The sequence below is a fragment of the Drosophila teissieri genome, chromosome 3R (genome assembly GCF_016746235.2).
Source record: "Drosophila teissieri strain GT53w chromosome 3R, Prin_Dtei_1.1, whole genome shotgun sequence".
NCBI classification, from domain to species: domain Eukaryota; kingdom Metazoa; phylum Arthropoda; class Insecta; order Diptera; family Drosophilidae; genus Drosophila; species Drosophila teissieri.
Window position 1 is genome coordinate 14,961,399 of NC_053032.1, and position 13,302 is coordinate 14,974,700.

The 13,302-nt window shown below is 44.3% G+C and overlaps 4 protein-coding genes across 6 annotated transcripts; 1 reads left to right on the forward strand and 3 right to left on the reverse strand.

The window, feature by feature from the left end:
- Positions 1–229: 229 nt before the first annotated feature.
- LOC122621425 (protein arginine N-methyltransferase 1) lies at positions 230–1,399 on the reverse strand. Of its 3 annotated transcripts, none has more exons than XM_043799279.1 (3): positions 1,248–1,399; positions 965–1,185; positions 230–904 (listed from the first exon to the last, which is right to left on the reverse strand). In XM_043799279.1, exons 1-3 carry the CDS (start codon positions 1,362–1,364, stop codon positions 298–300), a joined length of 945 nt encoding a protein of 314 aa, XP_043655214.1. In that variant the 5' UTR covers positions 1,365–1,399; the 3' UTR covers positions 230–297. The 3 variants fall into 3 exon arrangements, with proteins under 3 accessions (XP_043655214.1, XP_043655213.1, XP_043655215.1); XM_043799278.1 differs by having other exon boundaries at positions 956–1,185; XM_043799280.1 differs by having other exon boundaries at positions 956–1,181; positions 1,248–1,381.
- A 1,202-nt stretch (positions 1,400–2,601) lies between these two features.
- On the reverse strand, positions 2,602–3,800 carry LOC122621444 (protein arginine N-methyltransferase 1). Its single transcript, XM_043799298.1, has 2 exons — positions 3,325–3,800; positions 2,602–3,266 (listed from the first exon to the last, which is right to left on the reverse strand). The coding sequence occupies exons 1-2, from the start codon at positions 3,732–3,734 to the stop codon at positions 2,639–2,641; spliced, it is 1,038 nt and encodes a 345-aa protein (XP_043655233.1). The 5' UTR covers positions 3,735–3,800; the 3' UTR covers positions 2,602–2,638.
- A 3,193-nt stretch (positions 3,801–6,993) lies between these two features.
- LOC122618874 lies at positions 6,994–7,398 on the forward strand. The gene is made up of 2 exons (XM_043795469.1): positions 6,994–7,154; positions 7,239–7,398. The coding sequence occupies exons 1-2, from the start codon at positions 6,994–6,996 to the stop codon at positions 7,396–7,398; spliced, it is 321 nt and encodes a 106-aa protein (XP_043651404.1).
- A 948-nt stretch (positions 7,399–8,346) lies between these two features.
- Positions 8,347–9,873, reverse strand: LOC122620858. Its single transcript, XM_043798528.1, has one exon. The coding sequence runs from the start codon at positions 9,785–9,787 to the stop codon at positions 8,807–8,809; it is 981 nt and encodes a 326-aa protein (XP_043654463.1). The 5' UTR covers positions 9,788–9,873; the 3' UTR covers positions 8,347–8,806.
- Between the last annotated feature and the right edge of the window lie 3,429 nt (positions 9,874–13,302).

A 13,302-nucleotide genomic window follows, 5' to 3' on the forward strand; every position in this document is an offset into this window, starting at 1 on the left:
CTTACACAAAAAATAAGTCAGTCAGAATCGGTGGCAGACCCAGACCAGATCCCCAGCCAGATCCCTTGTCCAGAACCAGAACCATTGTCTTTGGGTAGCAGCCGCCCTAATTGATGCAGCACAGCCATAAATTTTGATCGGCCAACGATCCGCAATCCCCAGCCTGTTCCCCTTGCAGCTGCAGAGGGTCCCGAGATTGCCATGAATACATCAACAAGAATAGGCCCCTTTTATTTCGCTCAAATCCACGTCACTCGCTTGGTCGATATCTGTACCCGAAACATCCTCGTGCTCCACCTACTCCTCAGATCCTGAATTTGCGACTTTGGAACTGGCGAACGAGAAGGAGTACTCCACTTCGCGATGCTCATCGGGCTTGTAATACATCCCAAGGTCTCCGGTTACCAGCTCCCGCCTGGCCACCACGACGGGATCGTCCATAAACAATATAGTTTGCCTCAGATAGGTGCGAGGTCGCTTGGGACCTGTGGAAAATAGGAGTCTAAACTTTCCCTTCGGTCGGCAGAAGCCAATATCTGAGTAGAGAACCACGGCTCCAAGTGGACTGTCCGTCAAGCCACGAAGCTTAAAAGGAACCCTGAAGCTCTGATCGTCTATTTGGGCAGTGCGGAGATCGATGGTTTTCAGAAGGAACTTCTCAGTTACCATCTGCTCCTTGGCAACGTAATCCTCTATCAGCGATACGGGTTCTCTGACCATATAGCTTCGACCAGGATAGTCCGTCTGCGGAAGGATATTCACTTCGATGGTCTCTCGTGGATGCTCCGCGATTCCGCAGACAAATAGATGGGCCACATTGGGTATGATGAGACCGCCTTTGACCAGCCACTTTTCCCTGGCATAGATCACCTCCTTGAAGAGCGATTCCACAAAAATAGCGTGGCTGTGAAATAATCAATCAGTTAGTTGAAACGGGAAAATCAAATCCACCTACCCCACCCACTCGGACACTATTATATCCACCTTCTTCAGGCCGCAGGGCAGGACTATCTCGTGAATATCACCCTCGACAAACTCGAAGATATCCTCCTTCTCGTTGTCGGTGAAAGCTTTCCTCACAAATTCCGCACTTTCCATATTGCCCAGCGCCATTACTTTGACAGCACCCGCTTCCACGCTCATCAAACTGAGTAATCCACTGCGACAACCCACGTCCATGACTATCTGTTGAAAATCTGGCATAAGTAAATAAATTTAAAAATAAAATATATGTAATATATATTAACCTTATCCTTGAAAAGCCTTTCGTATCGCTTGAAAACCCATTCGTACGCCCTGGTGGATATGACATCGTTCAACATGCTGTCCGCCATTGCTCTCAGAAGATTCTTCTCCAGATCCATGTTCCACTTATTCAAGAATTCTATTTTATATTATAACTAATTCTACTTGTCAAACTTTGATAAACTTTGATTGGTTACTTTAATTCGTATTCAAATCAAATCAGCACAAAGAAAAACTTATTAGTACATACAATACATTTTATTTAAATGGCCTTTTTCATGTTTATATTAAATGTAAGACTTGGAAATCGTACCTCATATTATCCTGGTTTCCCATTTCACGACCCAATCAGCGGCCATAAATTCCAAATAGATTATCGCCCGGCATTTCTCACAGTTCCCAGGCCTTATCGCCATCCAAGTGACACCAATTAGTTATGAGCCAATTGTGGGATCGGACCTTCTTATCAGCGGGAGCAGCGACAGGATACTCTGCGCTCCAAATCTGGGCACCGGGCTAAGCTATCTCTAACGAGTCTCTAATTTATAGGTGACTTGGTGCGCAGTGTCCCGCTCCGTTGACAAATGCCTGCAATTTGATACCCAAACAACACGAACGAGGAGGAGTAGGACCTGCGCATGGGGGCATACAAATTGAAACGTTTTCTGGGCCTACACTGGCTGGCTGGCGAGGATCGGATCGGATGGGATCCATCTGGGTGCTGTTTTTGTCTGGGACTTTGTTAATGCGCCCAGCGGGATGTCCACCGAAATCTCTGCCGGGGGATGCGAACAAGTGTTGACCGAAAATCAAAGATCGCTGGCTCATTTGTGGCGCTTTTGTGCGCGCTAGATAACCAATATTTTATAATCATGTCCAATAATGGTGTGCATATTAATTTCATGGGCGCATAAAGCAACTTTATGGCCTTTTAAGAACTGCCATTAACAAAGCCCGGTCCGTGCACAAACACAAAACGAGCTGACAAGAGATTTTTTGGGCAACCTCGAGCATCGAGCATCGAGCATAGAGAAACATCGAGAAATGAGACAATGCAAATGGCTAAAATAGTAAATAGAGTTATAAACGCATAAAAGGCGTTCATTGTGGGCCCACGGCGTTGGCTTTCACAAATTTATACGAGGGGCCATCAATTAATTAGAGGCGGAGAGGGACACATTTTCACATTCTCCCCTCGGCAATGACCTGGCTTCGAAATTAATTTGTTAGGAAAGTCGTTAACATTTCGGCTGTCCACTTTCTAAGCCCCGCCGCGGATTGATTGTCCACCGAAAAAAAAAACCCAACCCCTGGGCAATTGGAGGCCCTCGATTAACGACCCATTTTATGGCCCAACACTCTCATATTTCTGAATTCCAAGTGGATTACAGGTTCATCTCGCTGAGCAGAAGCTCTTGAAGCTCTCCACTCGCGTTCTATCGCCACGGAAGCTGATGTGCAGGTCAAAGTTCATGCAACGACCATCCTGACCAGTGGGCGCCATGGCCAGCACTCCGCGCACCCGATCCTTGCTCCTCACATACAGGGGCTCGTCCAGATGGAGCACCGTCTGCTCCCAGTGGGTCCATGGCGAATGCGGCGAGGTGGACAGGGTAACCGCTTCTGCCGACTTTCCGGCCGGAAAGCGCACATCAAAATAGAGCACCAGCATATTGATGATTCCAGTTCGCTTCACTTTCAACTGAAAGTTCGATCGAAAGTCCACTGGCTGATTGGGGGCTACAGTCAGGTGGGTGGAGTGTATGAAGCACTCGTCGGTGAGCAGCTGCTGGATGGGCACACACTCCACCAAGGCCTCCTGGGAGAAGGGCTTCCTCACACAGCTCATGTCGATGCCCTCCACGTTGCTCCAAAAGTTGAGATTGGCCAGCCGATGCGGATCATGGGCTCCGATTAGCCACAGGTTTCCAGCGCTGGGCAGGATTAGCCCACCACGGGTAAGCCACTTGTCCCGGGCAAACAGCACGGAGTTTATCATGGCCTCCATATAGAGAGCATTTCTGGTAGTGTAAAATACCGGTCATTTAGAAGCATCATTAATTAGGCAATTCCTCTTACCCCATCCACTCGGAGACTATGATGTCCACCTGCTTAAGGCCGTCGGGCAGCTCCACCTGCTCCACCAATCCCTTGACCACCCTCACCACATCCTCCTTCTGATTGTCCCTCACTATTTCCTCGGCTAGATCCGCTATATCGGTGCATTCCACGGCTATAACTTTGCTGGCTCCCGCTTCGGCGGCAAAAAGGGATAGTATGCCCGTGCCACAGCCCACATCCAGGACGACCTTGTCCCGGAAGAGCTCTCGGTTCTGGATGATGGCGTCGCGAAAGGCCTCCGTGCGTACCGAGTCCCTCAGCATGTTCATGTGGGTCTCCAAGCGCGAATAGGACTGAAAGTAGTCGCTATCCTTGCCCTCCAGGAAGAGCAATCTTTGGTTCGCCGTAAGCAAAGCATTGCGAGACATTTTCAGGATTACAGAATTACAGTTCCAACAGAGTTGTCGTTTGTGAATAAATATTAAAGTTTTTGACAGTATTGACAGATGGAAAATAGGATGATATGACTGAAACATCATTGCCATCCTGCAGTTTTTTTTAAGTTAAAAGAGGAAACTATCATATTTATGTAGCTAAAGTAAAAGATATCAGTAGAGTATCAGTATCCTAATGTTCAGAAATTCCCCCACATTTGGTCACAAAATAAAACCATAAAAATTGGGAATATCCACCATAAACTGACGAACAATACTACGTCATTCTATCGCCATTATTAGCATCTGAATGGCCGGAGCCAGATAAATCAAAATTTTGCATTTAATGGTCCCATTAAAAGCGACCAAAAAAATCGCCCCACTCAAAAGTCCGTGAAAGAAATGTGCCGCCAACACCTTAACACCAGGCCATAACTCGCTTAATCCGCCCAGCCCCGAATTTATTTTTATGGCCAAAACTTAATGATTCCCCTGCCCTGCCTCTGCTCCCCTGCTCCACCATCGAGCACTTTCACTGTGAGCAGCCAAAATTGTGCAACTCGTGGCGAACGGTAAACAAAAATTGTTTGAAATTAAAGGCGGAAAAATGCCCGTCATAATTTTTCAAGTGTCATAAAAATAACTCCATAAGCAGACGCAGCTAATAAATTGGCTCATTAATCAATTTAGTCACAGAGCAACAATAAAAAGGAGCACACACGACAATCGAGCATAATAAACTATCATTTTTAATGTTGCTAAATTTTATGCTAATTTGCCATTTCTGGCGTTCCATAATTAGGTTCGCTCCTCCGGCGGGGGGCCGTTTCAATTTTGTTCGATTCTGCGATTGCGTTTGGGCCCGGCCAACAATCGCTGCCATTTGTTTTGGACGGCTTTAAAAACCTATAAAACTTTTGGCACAAATCAATTAAAAAGCGACGTAAGTTTCCATTAGAGTGCCTGCCTTCGCTGTTCCCAATAAGAATGCCACCCACTGAGGCGATTAAAATGCGACGATGCTTTGCATATTGAATCGATGCCAATGATGTCTGCTCTCTTGCCAACTTGGAGCCCTTCCATCACCAAGTGTTACCACATGTTCGACATGGGCCAATTATGCGAGGTGTGGGTGGCGAGGCGACCCACCTTGATGGTCGATTTTCACCTGCTGACCCACAAGCCAAAGCCCATAAAATCGCACTTTTATGGCCTTAACTCAATCGAAAGCCTTAAATGGAATTTAATTATATATTTTCTAGATAATTAAATAGAACTTGATTCGATTTCGTTTAAAATACAATGATATTTTTGTTTTTAAAACTTATTGTATTTTATAATACAAATTCATACTAGATTAAGTTTATACTAAAAACTTTCAGTTTCAACAGTTCTTGTACAGATTTCTATTAATATTTTTGTTTTTAATGACTCCGAATTGTTACTATATAAGTCAATAACTTCCTTCAGTTCACTAAACTGGGATCTTTAGTAATGTAAATATATTTAAATATTAATTCAAAATTTTTCCCCATCCCAAAACCCTGTTTAATCAAAGTCATCCATTTGACTCCCAGTTCATTTGACCCGAATTTCTTTTCCCATCCGACGGCGAGTCAAATTGTAACCACAGTTGAAGGACAATCAAGGGTGGCTGAAAATGGCCGGGGAGGGTCGATTGTAATCAACCACTTCATCAAAAACAAATAATAACATGTGCTCCCTGAATGCTCAACAAGCGCGACACCAAAATGATTCGAAAACAGGGGTTGATTTGGCCTATTCATAATCGTTTTAATAGAGTGAGAACACAAGTCGAACAAAAGGCTAGGATCTCATATTGATATTCAAAGGATATGGAGTTACTACAACTTCATAGAGCTGAAATCTCAAACCCCTGTTTTGCTGTCGAGTGTAGCTTTCATGTGCTCAATCAGTCATCGATTAACGCACGATTCCAATCCTCCCATCCCGTCCCAATTTCAGAATTTCAGAATCCCAACCACTTTCGGGTGTTAACGATGAGGCAATTTGATTTTAACGGATCTGCCAATAATATTCCGTCCCAACCCCTCCCCCTTCACACCCTTCTCTGCCGAATATAACGCTGCCGAAAAAAAAAAAAATAAATTAATTGCTGGTTGTGCAAAAGTTTGATTGATGCACTTGGCTTGGCAAGGGAATAAATAAAATTTCTGACACATGGGAATTTTAATTAGAATGCCTTTGTTTCGTACCTCAAACTGCCGACCTGGCCCAAACAGACCTTTCCAGACCGACTGGCTGATGAAGTCGTTTCGATAAAATGCAAAAACTGTTCACCACCCCGCGTCATTTCCTTTGCCGGGCCTTCTGTTTCGTTATTTTGTTGGTCTACAAGAACAGTGCTGTTGCTATCTATCTCCAACTGAAAAAACAAAATACAATTGGGGAACAACATGTTAATTTATTTTATTCGGAAAGTCAAAAGTACATATTACTCAATGACTTAAATTCTGTTTTGTAAGGGGCAATCCTGTAAAACCCATATGTATTATTTAAAAGCTTATTTAAAGTAATGTAAATTTAAAACATGTTGTTCCTGTTAAATGTTAAATTTGTAAAATGTAGAAAATAAAACCAAAGATTTACTGCACTTTTCTTAGAAGTTCCTTCAGAAATTTGTGTATTCCAACTGCTTGTAAATGCTATGGGCACCTTTTCCTTATTTAAAATATAAAGCCAACTTTGAGCTACCATGAAAGCCAAGCCGCCAGCACCGATATGCGAATGGCTTGCCAATTAGCGCCCCCTGGCACCCAAGTGGACTCACGATTTCCGAGCGGCTGATAAATTAGCGAAATTTTAATTTGATTTCCTTCACAAATTTCCGCCGAACTGGGCATGGATGTGGCCATGGTGGACTGTGGGGGACTGGATGGCCGGCCGGGTGTCGGAGTGTCCGGCCGCAGTGGACACAGAAGCCGAGGCAGCAAATAAACTAAGTGAATTTATGGCCCCAGGGCAGGAGCGGCACACGTGTGCGACATGCCCACACATTGACACCTACCAATAACCAACTATCAAGTACCAGCCATCCAATAACCGCCTAACCACACAATCCACACTCCCCACACTTCATACTCCACACTCCAATAGGGCTGCAGGTCCCTGGGCGCTTTGGATCAGATCGTCTTGGTTCGGTTCGGTTTAGTTGGGTTTGCTTGGGTTTTTTGTTTATGCTGGGCAGGCACAAACGAGCTGACAATGCCCCATGTCAGGGCGACGGTACGTGCGGCCAAACAAATTACAGGGAAATTGCGTCACCTGCAGGAATTTCCACTCGGCATTGTCAAATGCCATCAGAAATCGTTGGACATGTTGTAACATTAATTTGACATTTTACGGCCCAGGACAGGGATCGTTGGCAATGAGGTATGTATGTTTAGGCCGAGGAGTACCCCATCCCAGGCATCCATATGCATATCGCACGGAGGACTACTTAACAATCTGGTCCAGACCGCAGAGCAGCGCAGGACAACGATTAACCCCCCAGCAGACAGCTGTCGAGCGGACCAAGGATGCTGGAGCCACCAGGAGATCTTGCAGTGGCATCTCGGGCACTCGGAAAAACATGGGGTACTTTAAAACTCAGTCTATGAAGGTAACACACTTCTGAAATTATTAAAAACACCAGAACAACTATAGATTGCTGATGAATTTGTGCCTTTTTGATTGATCAGCGCATGTTGCTATCTACATTGCTATATATCGAACGAAAAGAAAGAAACCAATCTATAGTCTGGAGACTACATTTCCCTCAGTGCAGTTCCAGCTTGGGATGCAGCTCCTGGCGTTTCGCTCTGCCAGCTGGTGCAATCTGTTGGAGCAGCGTAAAGGCATTTCTGGCACTAAAACAAATTGATGCGGTCGGGAAATCTCATTGCCGGCTTAGTGAATCTGATTTGCGGTCATCGGTCATCCTCTCGTTAACCCAGATTCGGATTCCCGTGCTGGGTTCTACAGATGCCAGGCTGCTGCTGCGATTAATTTGCTGCGGTGGCGATAATTTGTTAATCGAAGCATCCTCATCGCAGCTTGCACTCCATCCAGAAAGTTCTGGCAATCCTCTCCCCCTGTTCCTGCTCCAGTTGCAGCATTGTCCAATTAAATCTGCCGAAAGTAGGGTGGGAATCTTCGATGTTGATTCTGCTGCCCGGATTGTTGGTTTAACGGCCGGCGTTCTTTTACGACGGCATTTAGCTAAACTATCCAGCAAACACCACTGGGGAGACTCATCCCTGGGGTGGCTGCCTTGATAGGTGAGCTGCCCATGCTGATGGTGCAGCATTTAATGCGGAAACGTGCCCCAAGTCGAGCTTCGATTAGCGACTAGCCTGGATGATGTGTGCAGGTCAGCAGTGGAAGATCACGCAACAACCATTATGGCCAGAGGCACGCCCACGCCTTCTTAATGGCCCGCCAATTCCCAAAATCCGTCTCGGTTAAATCGAATCATGCTGCGTCCTAAAAAGGGAGTTCTTAAATTTCCATTACTTCGATTTTGCTCATCTACTTTAAACAACTTATAACAAGCGTCCATTTTGATTGAAAACAAAATATTAAGTTTAGTTTCGTTAAGTCTGAGTACATTTAGCTTGATTATAATATAAGTCTTTGTTAATTGTAATGACATTTCAAAATATCCTTTTAAATTATACATTTGAATTTCACGCGTAATCAATATAGTTATCAACAAAGTTATCAACTTGTGTATCCAGAGTCCACTGAACTACACAAATCTATTTCATAACTCTAGGAAATAAAAATCGATTTCACACAGCTGAAGTATTACATTTAAGTTTATAGTTTGTGTGCCAAGAAAAGAAAAAAACGTGTGACAATTAGTTCATCTAAGGCTTAAAGATTTAGTTCTTAAATGGTGAGCAATTAATACATAAATGTGCGACATAATTTCAACATGTTAAACGCCTAGAACATTTCAACTAACATTCTATTCAACGCATATTTCAGTAAGATGCGTGTAACTAAATCATTTTGTGGTAGTTTGTATCCTTACATTCTCACTAACGATGGCGTTGGCAGGACATATCAATGGGCGTATCCCTATAGTATATCTCCTCCACTTTCAGCTCCTCCAGTTCTTGTGCCTCTTCCTTCCGTGTGTACTCTTCGATGTCCTCGAGCATTTTCATTAGATCATCCACCTGCTTGTCGAGCAGATCTTTTGAAATCTTCTCCTGTAACTTGTAGACCCCTGTCTTAGAATTCACACTAGGCAACTGGGGCTTTGAATGCTCCACAAGCTCCGTTGAGTCCTGCTGTTCTGGAACTTGCTCCACCAACTGAGGTCTTGCCCGCTTCAACTGATCTTTTGAGACCGAAATCTTTGATTTCCGATTGGCCAGCTTCTCCACCGTATCCAATTTCTTCGATTTCAGGGAAACTAACTGAGCCATCGAATAATACCGTTCGGAGACCTGCTCCTTCAGCACCACCGAATTTGATTCTTCCTGCTTCTCCATTTGACAATCTAAGGCAGGTTTCTTTGAGTCCGGCTCATTCTCCTGATTGCTGAAGACCTGCCCCACCGAATTTACCTCCTTATCCTGCTCCGCTGCTACCTGTTCTTTGGCACCCTGCTCCTCCTGTAGGTGGCCTCCATGTTCGGTAACCATGTACTCCAGTTCCAGGTCCTCGGCGTCGACGCAATCGCCGTTGTCAACAGCCAACTGCTGGTAGTACCCGAAATCCTTATCGGGATTTGCGAATGCCTGGCGGGCGTGCATCATGGCGCCCCGGAAAGTTGGATTGCAGACGTATCCCTTTGGCCGGACCACTCCTAAGCGACGCTGGTTCTTCTCGAAGTCGACGACCTGGTTGCGAGGCACTTTGGCGTAGTTGCAGGTTCCGTAGAAGTACACATTGTAGGCCGTGGCACCGACGCGGTTCAGGATGCGGGCTGGCCAGGCGCGATACCCGCGCACCTTGGCAAACACAAAGTCGCCAATCGTGAAAACAGGCATCCTGGCACGGCGACGACCCATGTTTTCCACTCAAATTTGCTTATTTTGCAGGAAAATCGGGTTTGGCAAGCGCTTCTTTTTAAAGTTCTGGAAGGTGAAGAAGAAGATCGTTTTCCTGGAACTATCATAGTGCTGCCAGATCGACGCATGACAGTGTGCCAAAGCTCGTGGCAGTGTTGACTAACGCGTATGCCCAAATATTTAAATTATTTGTATAAAGTTTAAGTTAACTTGTGTAAATTGCATTCAAAAAATCTAAAATGTTCATTCCTAGAAATTGTAACGAAACATACACACTTTAAACTGTGCTTTTAAGCCAAGAATAAAGTTTATTGAAAGTGCATATTGATTAAAAAAAGAAATAAATTTAATGAAAATATATTCTCATCAAAGTAACCCCCATTTTGATCAATGTTTGATTACATACATATGTATATTTAAAGAAACCACCCATTCCGAATGGCAAGTGAATTTGGGTCATTTTGGTGGGCGGGCAATGTTTCCTTAATGAGCAAACAGCATTTGCATTAATGGTCATTTGCGTAGAAATTTGCACAACACGCTACCTGCACTCGGATTTTAGCTTATGTATGTATGTACATATGTATGTTAGTTATTCTGCGCCTCTGTGCGTGTGCAGTTCTGTTTTGAATTTTCGCTCACGTTCGCCGTATTATGCGCAAATTGGCTTTTTAAATTGTCGACTTGTTTAAGCTAAACGCAGCTACACTTTATGGCCATGTTCCGTGCTGCATTTTAAGCCATGCGAAATTCCACTGAGCCCTGTCACACTCGCCCTCCATTCGCTTAACTCAATTATAATAATTTTAATTTAGCACAAGCATGGTCTATAAAATGGCAAAATTGCATTATTTACCAGGCGTAATTACAACAATATTTATATGCTAATGAGCCCGTCACTTTGCCCTAACGATGTGAAATTAACCAGGCCAAAGTTCTGGGAAATGGTTGCTTCTACAGGCCAACCATTTTTATTCGAGGGTATTCCACGGCTGTTCTGACGACCTCGGCGGACTGTCAGTGCTCACAACTCAGAATTCAATTGGAAAATGCAATTTACGAGCCAGCCACGAGACCCACAACTCTAATACCCCACAGTCCAGTTCCCCACCCCGACTTTTCCTGCATTTTCCTGCACATTAAGCCAGCTGAAGGCGGCTGGGTGCGAGGGGGGCAGTGGGGGGCATAAGCTACGCATGTAATTTGTAAGTAATTTTTTCAACTATCATCGCACCAGACAAGCGACAGCCACTGCGGTGACGACCACGCACTTTTTACAGAGAGAAAAACACGCATTTAAATCTTAAATTCAAATGGTTATCTTGTTTCTATATTAAACGTAAAAGTAGCAGCTTTCTTCCTGTGCAAAACCCGAAATGCATTACAATTACCTCTGATTGAGGGAATGGGAAAGCCAGGCCAACGGGCACAAGCCAACGCGTTAAGTTGAAGAAATTAAGTAACGAAAGCAGCGAATAGGATTGGGAATAGGAATGGGCCCGAGAATGGGGCATGGAGCATGGAGCATGGGGCATGGGGAACGGCAATGGCAATGGCCATGGCCAACGACGGGCAGGCATAAATTATGAATCATTTGGACGCTTCCTTATGACACCGAAAGGCCAGAAGAAGCCACCTAGCCATGTTTTTATAGTCGGAATGAAAGCATTGGGAGTGGAGAGTGATTAACAAAAGACGAGTATGGGCGACTAACAAGTATTTATGCTGCCATCTGCGACTCGGTTTTTTCCATTTTATTGGCTTCATTGACTGGAAATTGGCCAGATTGTTTGCCTTATGTTTAGCCAAATACTAATTGAAATGTCTGCATTGTGGCGGCGATTTACCACTGCACTCCACTTCAATTCAATGGGCGTGTCCCTCTTTAAATGGCAACTGGGGACATGGGACATGTAATCAAAACTGGGGAAATCGGGCAATGCCATCAGGTTCAGCTCATCAACAGGTTTTTCAGGAGGAAAGGCATTGGGGCTAATGAATGGCTCCGTTCGCTAATTGTGCTCCACGAGAACGGGTTAAACGGGAACATGGGAGGGCAATCAAAATCAGTTAAGCTGTAGCCACATGAACTTAACTAGGAAATAAAATCACACCTATATTATGATAGGTGTGCAGCCAGGAAAATACACAACCGATCTTTATGACATGTCGCTCTTATCTCAACTAAAGTGTTTTAAAAACTGCTTTTGCACCTATTGACTTAGCTAGCTTTTAATAAAGTCTGATATAACAAATTAACAAAATTTAACCAATTGATTAAGAAATCTGTAATCTAACATAATCTAAAATCTAATTTAATATATTTTCCAATAAAATATGTCGCATGAATATTTGTGTTCCATGATTTGAATGAAAAAAGTTTGCTTTCCGTATTGGGGAAACTCCACCTTTCAACTTCCCTGCAAGGCACCGCTGAACAAAAGACTTAAGACACGAACTCGACCACCCGACCACCACTCATTTCCTGCAACACTCGCACATTGCACATTGCACATCGCACATCGCACATCGATTGTTTGCATAATTCGCAAGAGCCCAAGTCAATTAAGTGGCTCCCTAATTAAGTGATTAAAACGCACGCTCAAACACCGTGGAACAGAAGCGAGGAAAATAGTGAAAATATATGCAAGTTCATAAAACAAGCCGCACGCCTCAGCAGCCGGCAGTTGAGTCCACACCCGCAATTTCATACAGAAAGAAATGAAAGGCAGAGGGGCTTTGCAGTTTTTCCAGGAACAAACGCGCTTTTGCATTTTAATGCGGCACAAATCAGGCGGCGAGGCGAACCAGGCCATATGGACAAATGTGAATGTGAATGTGAATATGGGCGATTGGGGTGTGAGTTGGGCTGGATACACGCACACACGCCGCCTTGTTTCTAGCTAATAAATGTTTTTTTAATGAATAAATCACTCGGCGATAAAGATCTGCTTAATAACGTTCATTTAAAGAAGCGAAAACAAAACACACAACCAACAACGGCGCGAAGAAAGCCAAGCTGAGCGGAAAACCAAACAAAATCCAGCCGAAAGCCAGCACCAATGAGTTGGTGTTGAATTCAGACACTTAACTCTTTTAACCCAATAGAGAAACTTTGAATGATTGCGCCCAGCAACGCAATATTTCCTTGCGAGAAAGAGAAATCCCCCTAGAGACTATTTGCCAACGATTGAGCAGCTAAGTAATGCACTTGCTGATGTTCAAATAAAGTGCGGACATGGTAGAAGCTCTGTTAGGAATATGTTAGAGGAAGTCTGTTAATAAACTCTTCTAAGCACTTTTTAGGTATGTATTGGGTATATGATAGGCGAGACACGCGACAATAAAGCTGTCCATAGTTTTTTGTTACCTCTGTTGCCCTACGGATTATTTTATTTGGTTTGTCGTAAGTCCAACTGCAAGCTTGTGGCTCTTACTACGAACTACCGTCCTAAACTCTCGTCCGCTGCTGTGCACACCCAAGGCCTTGTCTGCTGGCTGTCTGCAAGTGCCAC

What these genes read in the sequence shown, in the direction of transcription:
- LOC122618874 (XM_043795469.1), top strand. Translation starts at nt 6,994, where the DNA reads ATGTCAGGGCGACGGTACGTGCGGCCAAACAAATTACAGGGAAATTGC. An exon ending in CAGGGATCGTTGGCAATGAG is followed by an intron (nt 7,155 to 7,238) that starts GTATGTATGTTT and finishes AATCTGGTCCAG; the next exon opens with ACCGCAGAGCAGCGCAGGAC.
- LOC122620858 (XM_043798528.1), bottom strand. Translation starts at nt 9,787, where the DNA reads ATGGGTCGTCGCCGTGCCAGGATGCCTGTTTTCACGATTGGCGACTTT.
- LOC122621425 (XM_043799278.1), bottom strand. Translation starts at nt 1,364, where the DNA reads ATGGATCTGGAGAAGAATCTTCTGAGAGCAATGGCGGACAGCATGTTG. An exon ending in AAAGGCTTTTCAAGGATAAG is followed by an intron (nt 1,186 to 1,247) that starts GTTAATATATAT and finishes GATTTTCAACAG; the next exon opens with ATAGTCATGGACGTGGGTTG. An exon ending in ATAGTGTCCGAGTGGGTGGG is followed by an intron (nt 905 to 955) that starts GTAGGTGGATTT and finishes ATTATTTCACAG; the next exon opens with CCACGCTATTTTTGTGGAAT.
- LOC122621444 (XM_043799298.1), bottom strand. Translation starts at nt 3,734, where the DNA reads ATGTCTCGCAATGCTTTGCTTACGGCGAACCAAAGATTGCTCTTCCTG. An exon ending in ATAGTCTCCGAGTGGATGGG is followed by an intron (nt 3,267 to 3,324) that starts GTAAGAGGAATT and finishes TTACACTACCAG; the next exon opens with AAATGCTCTCTATATGGAGG.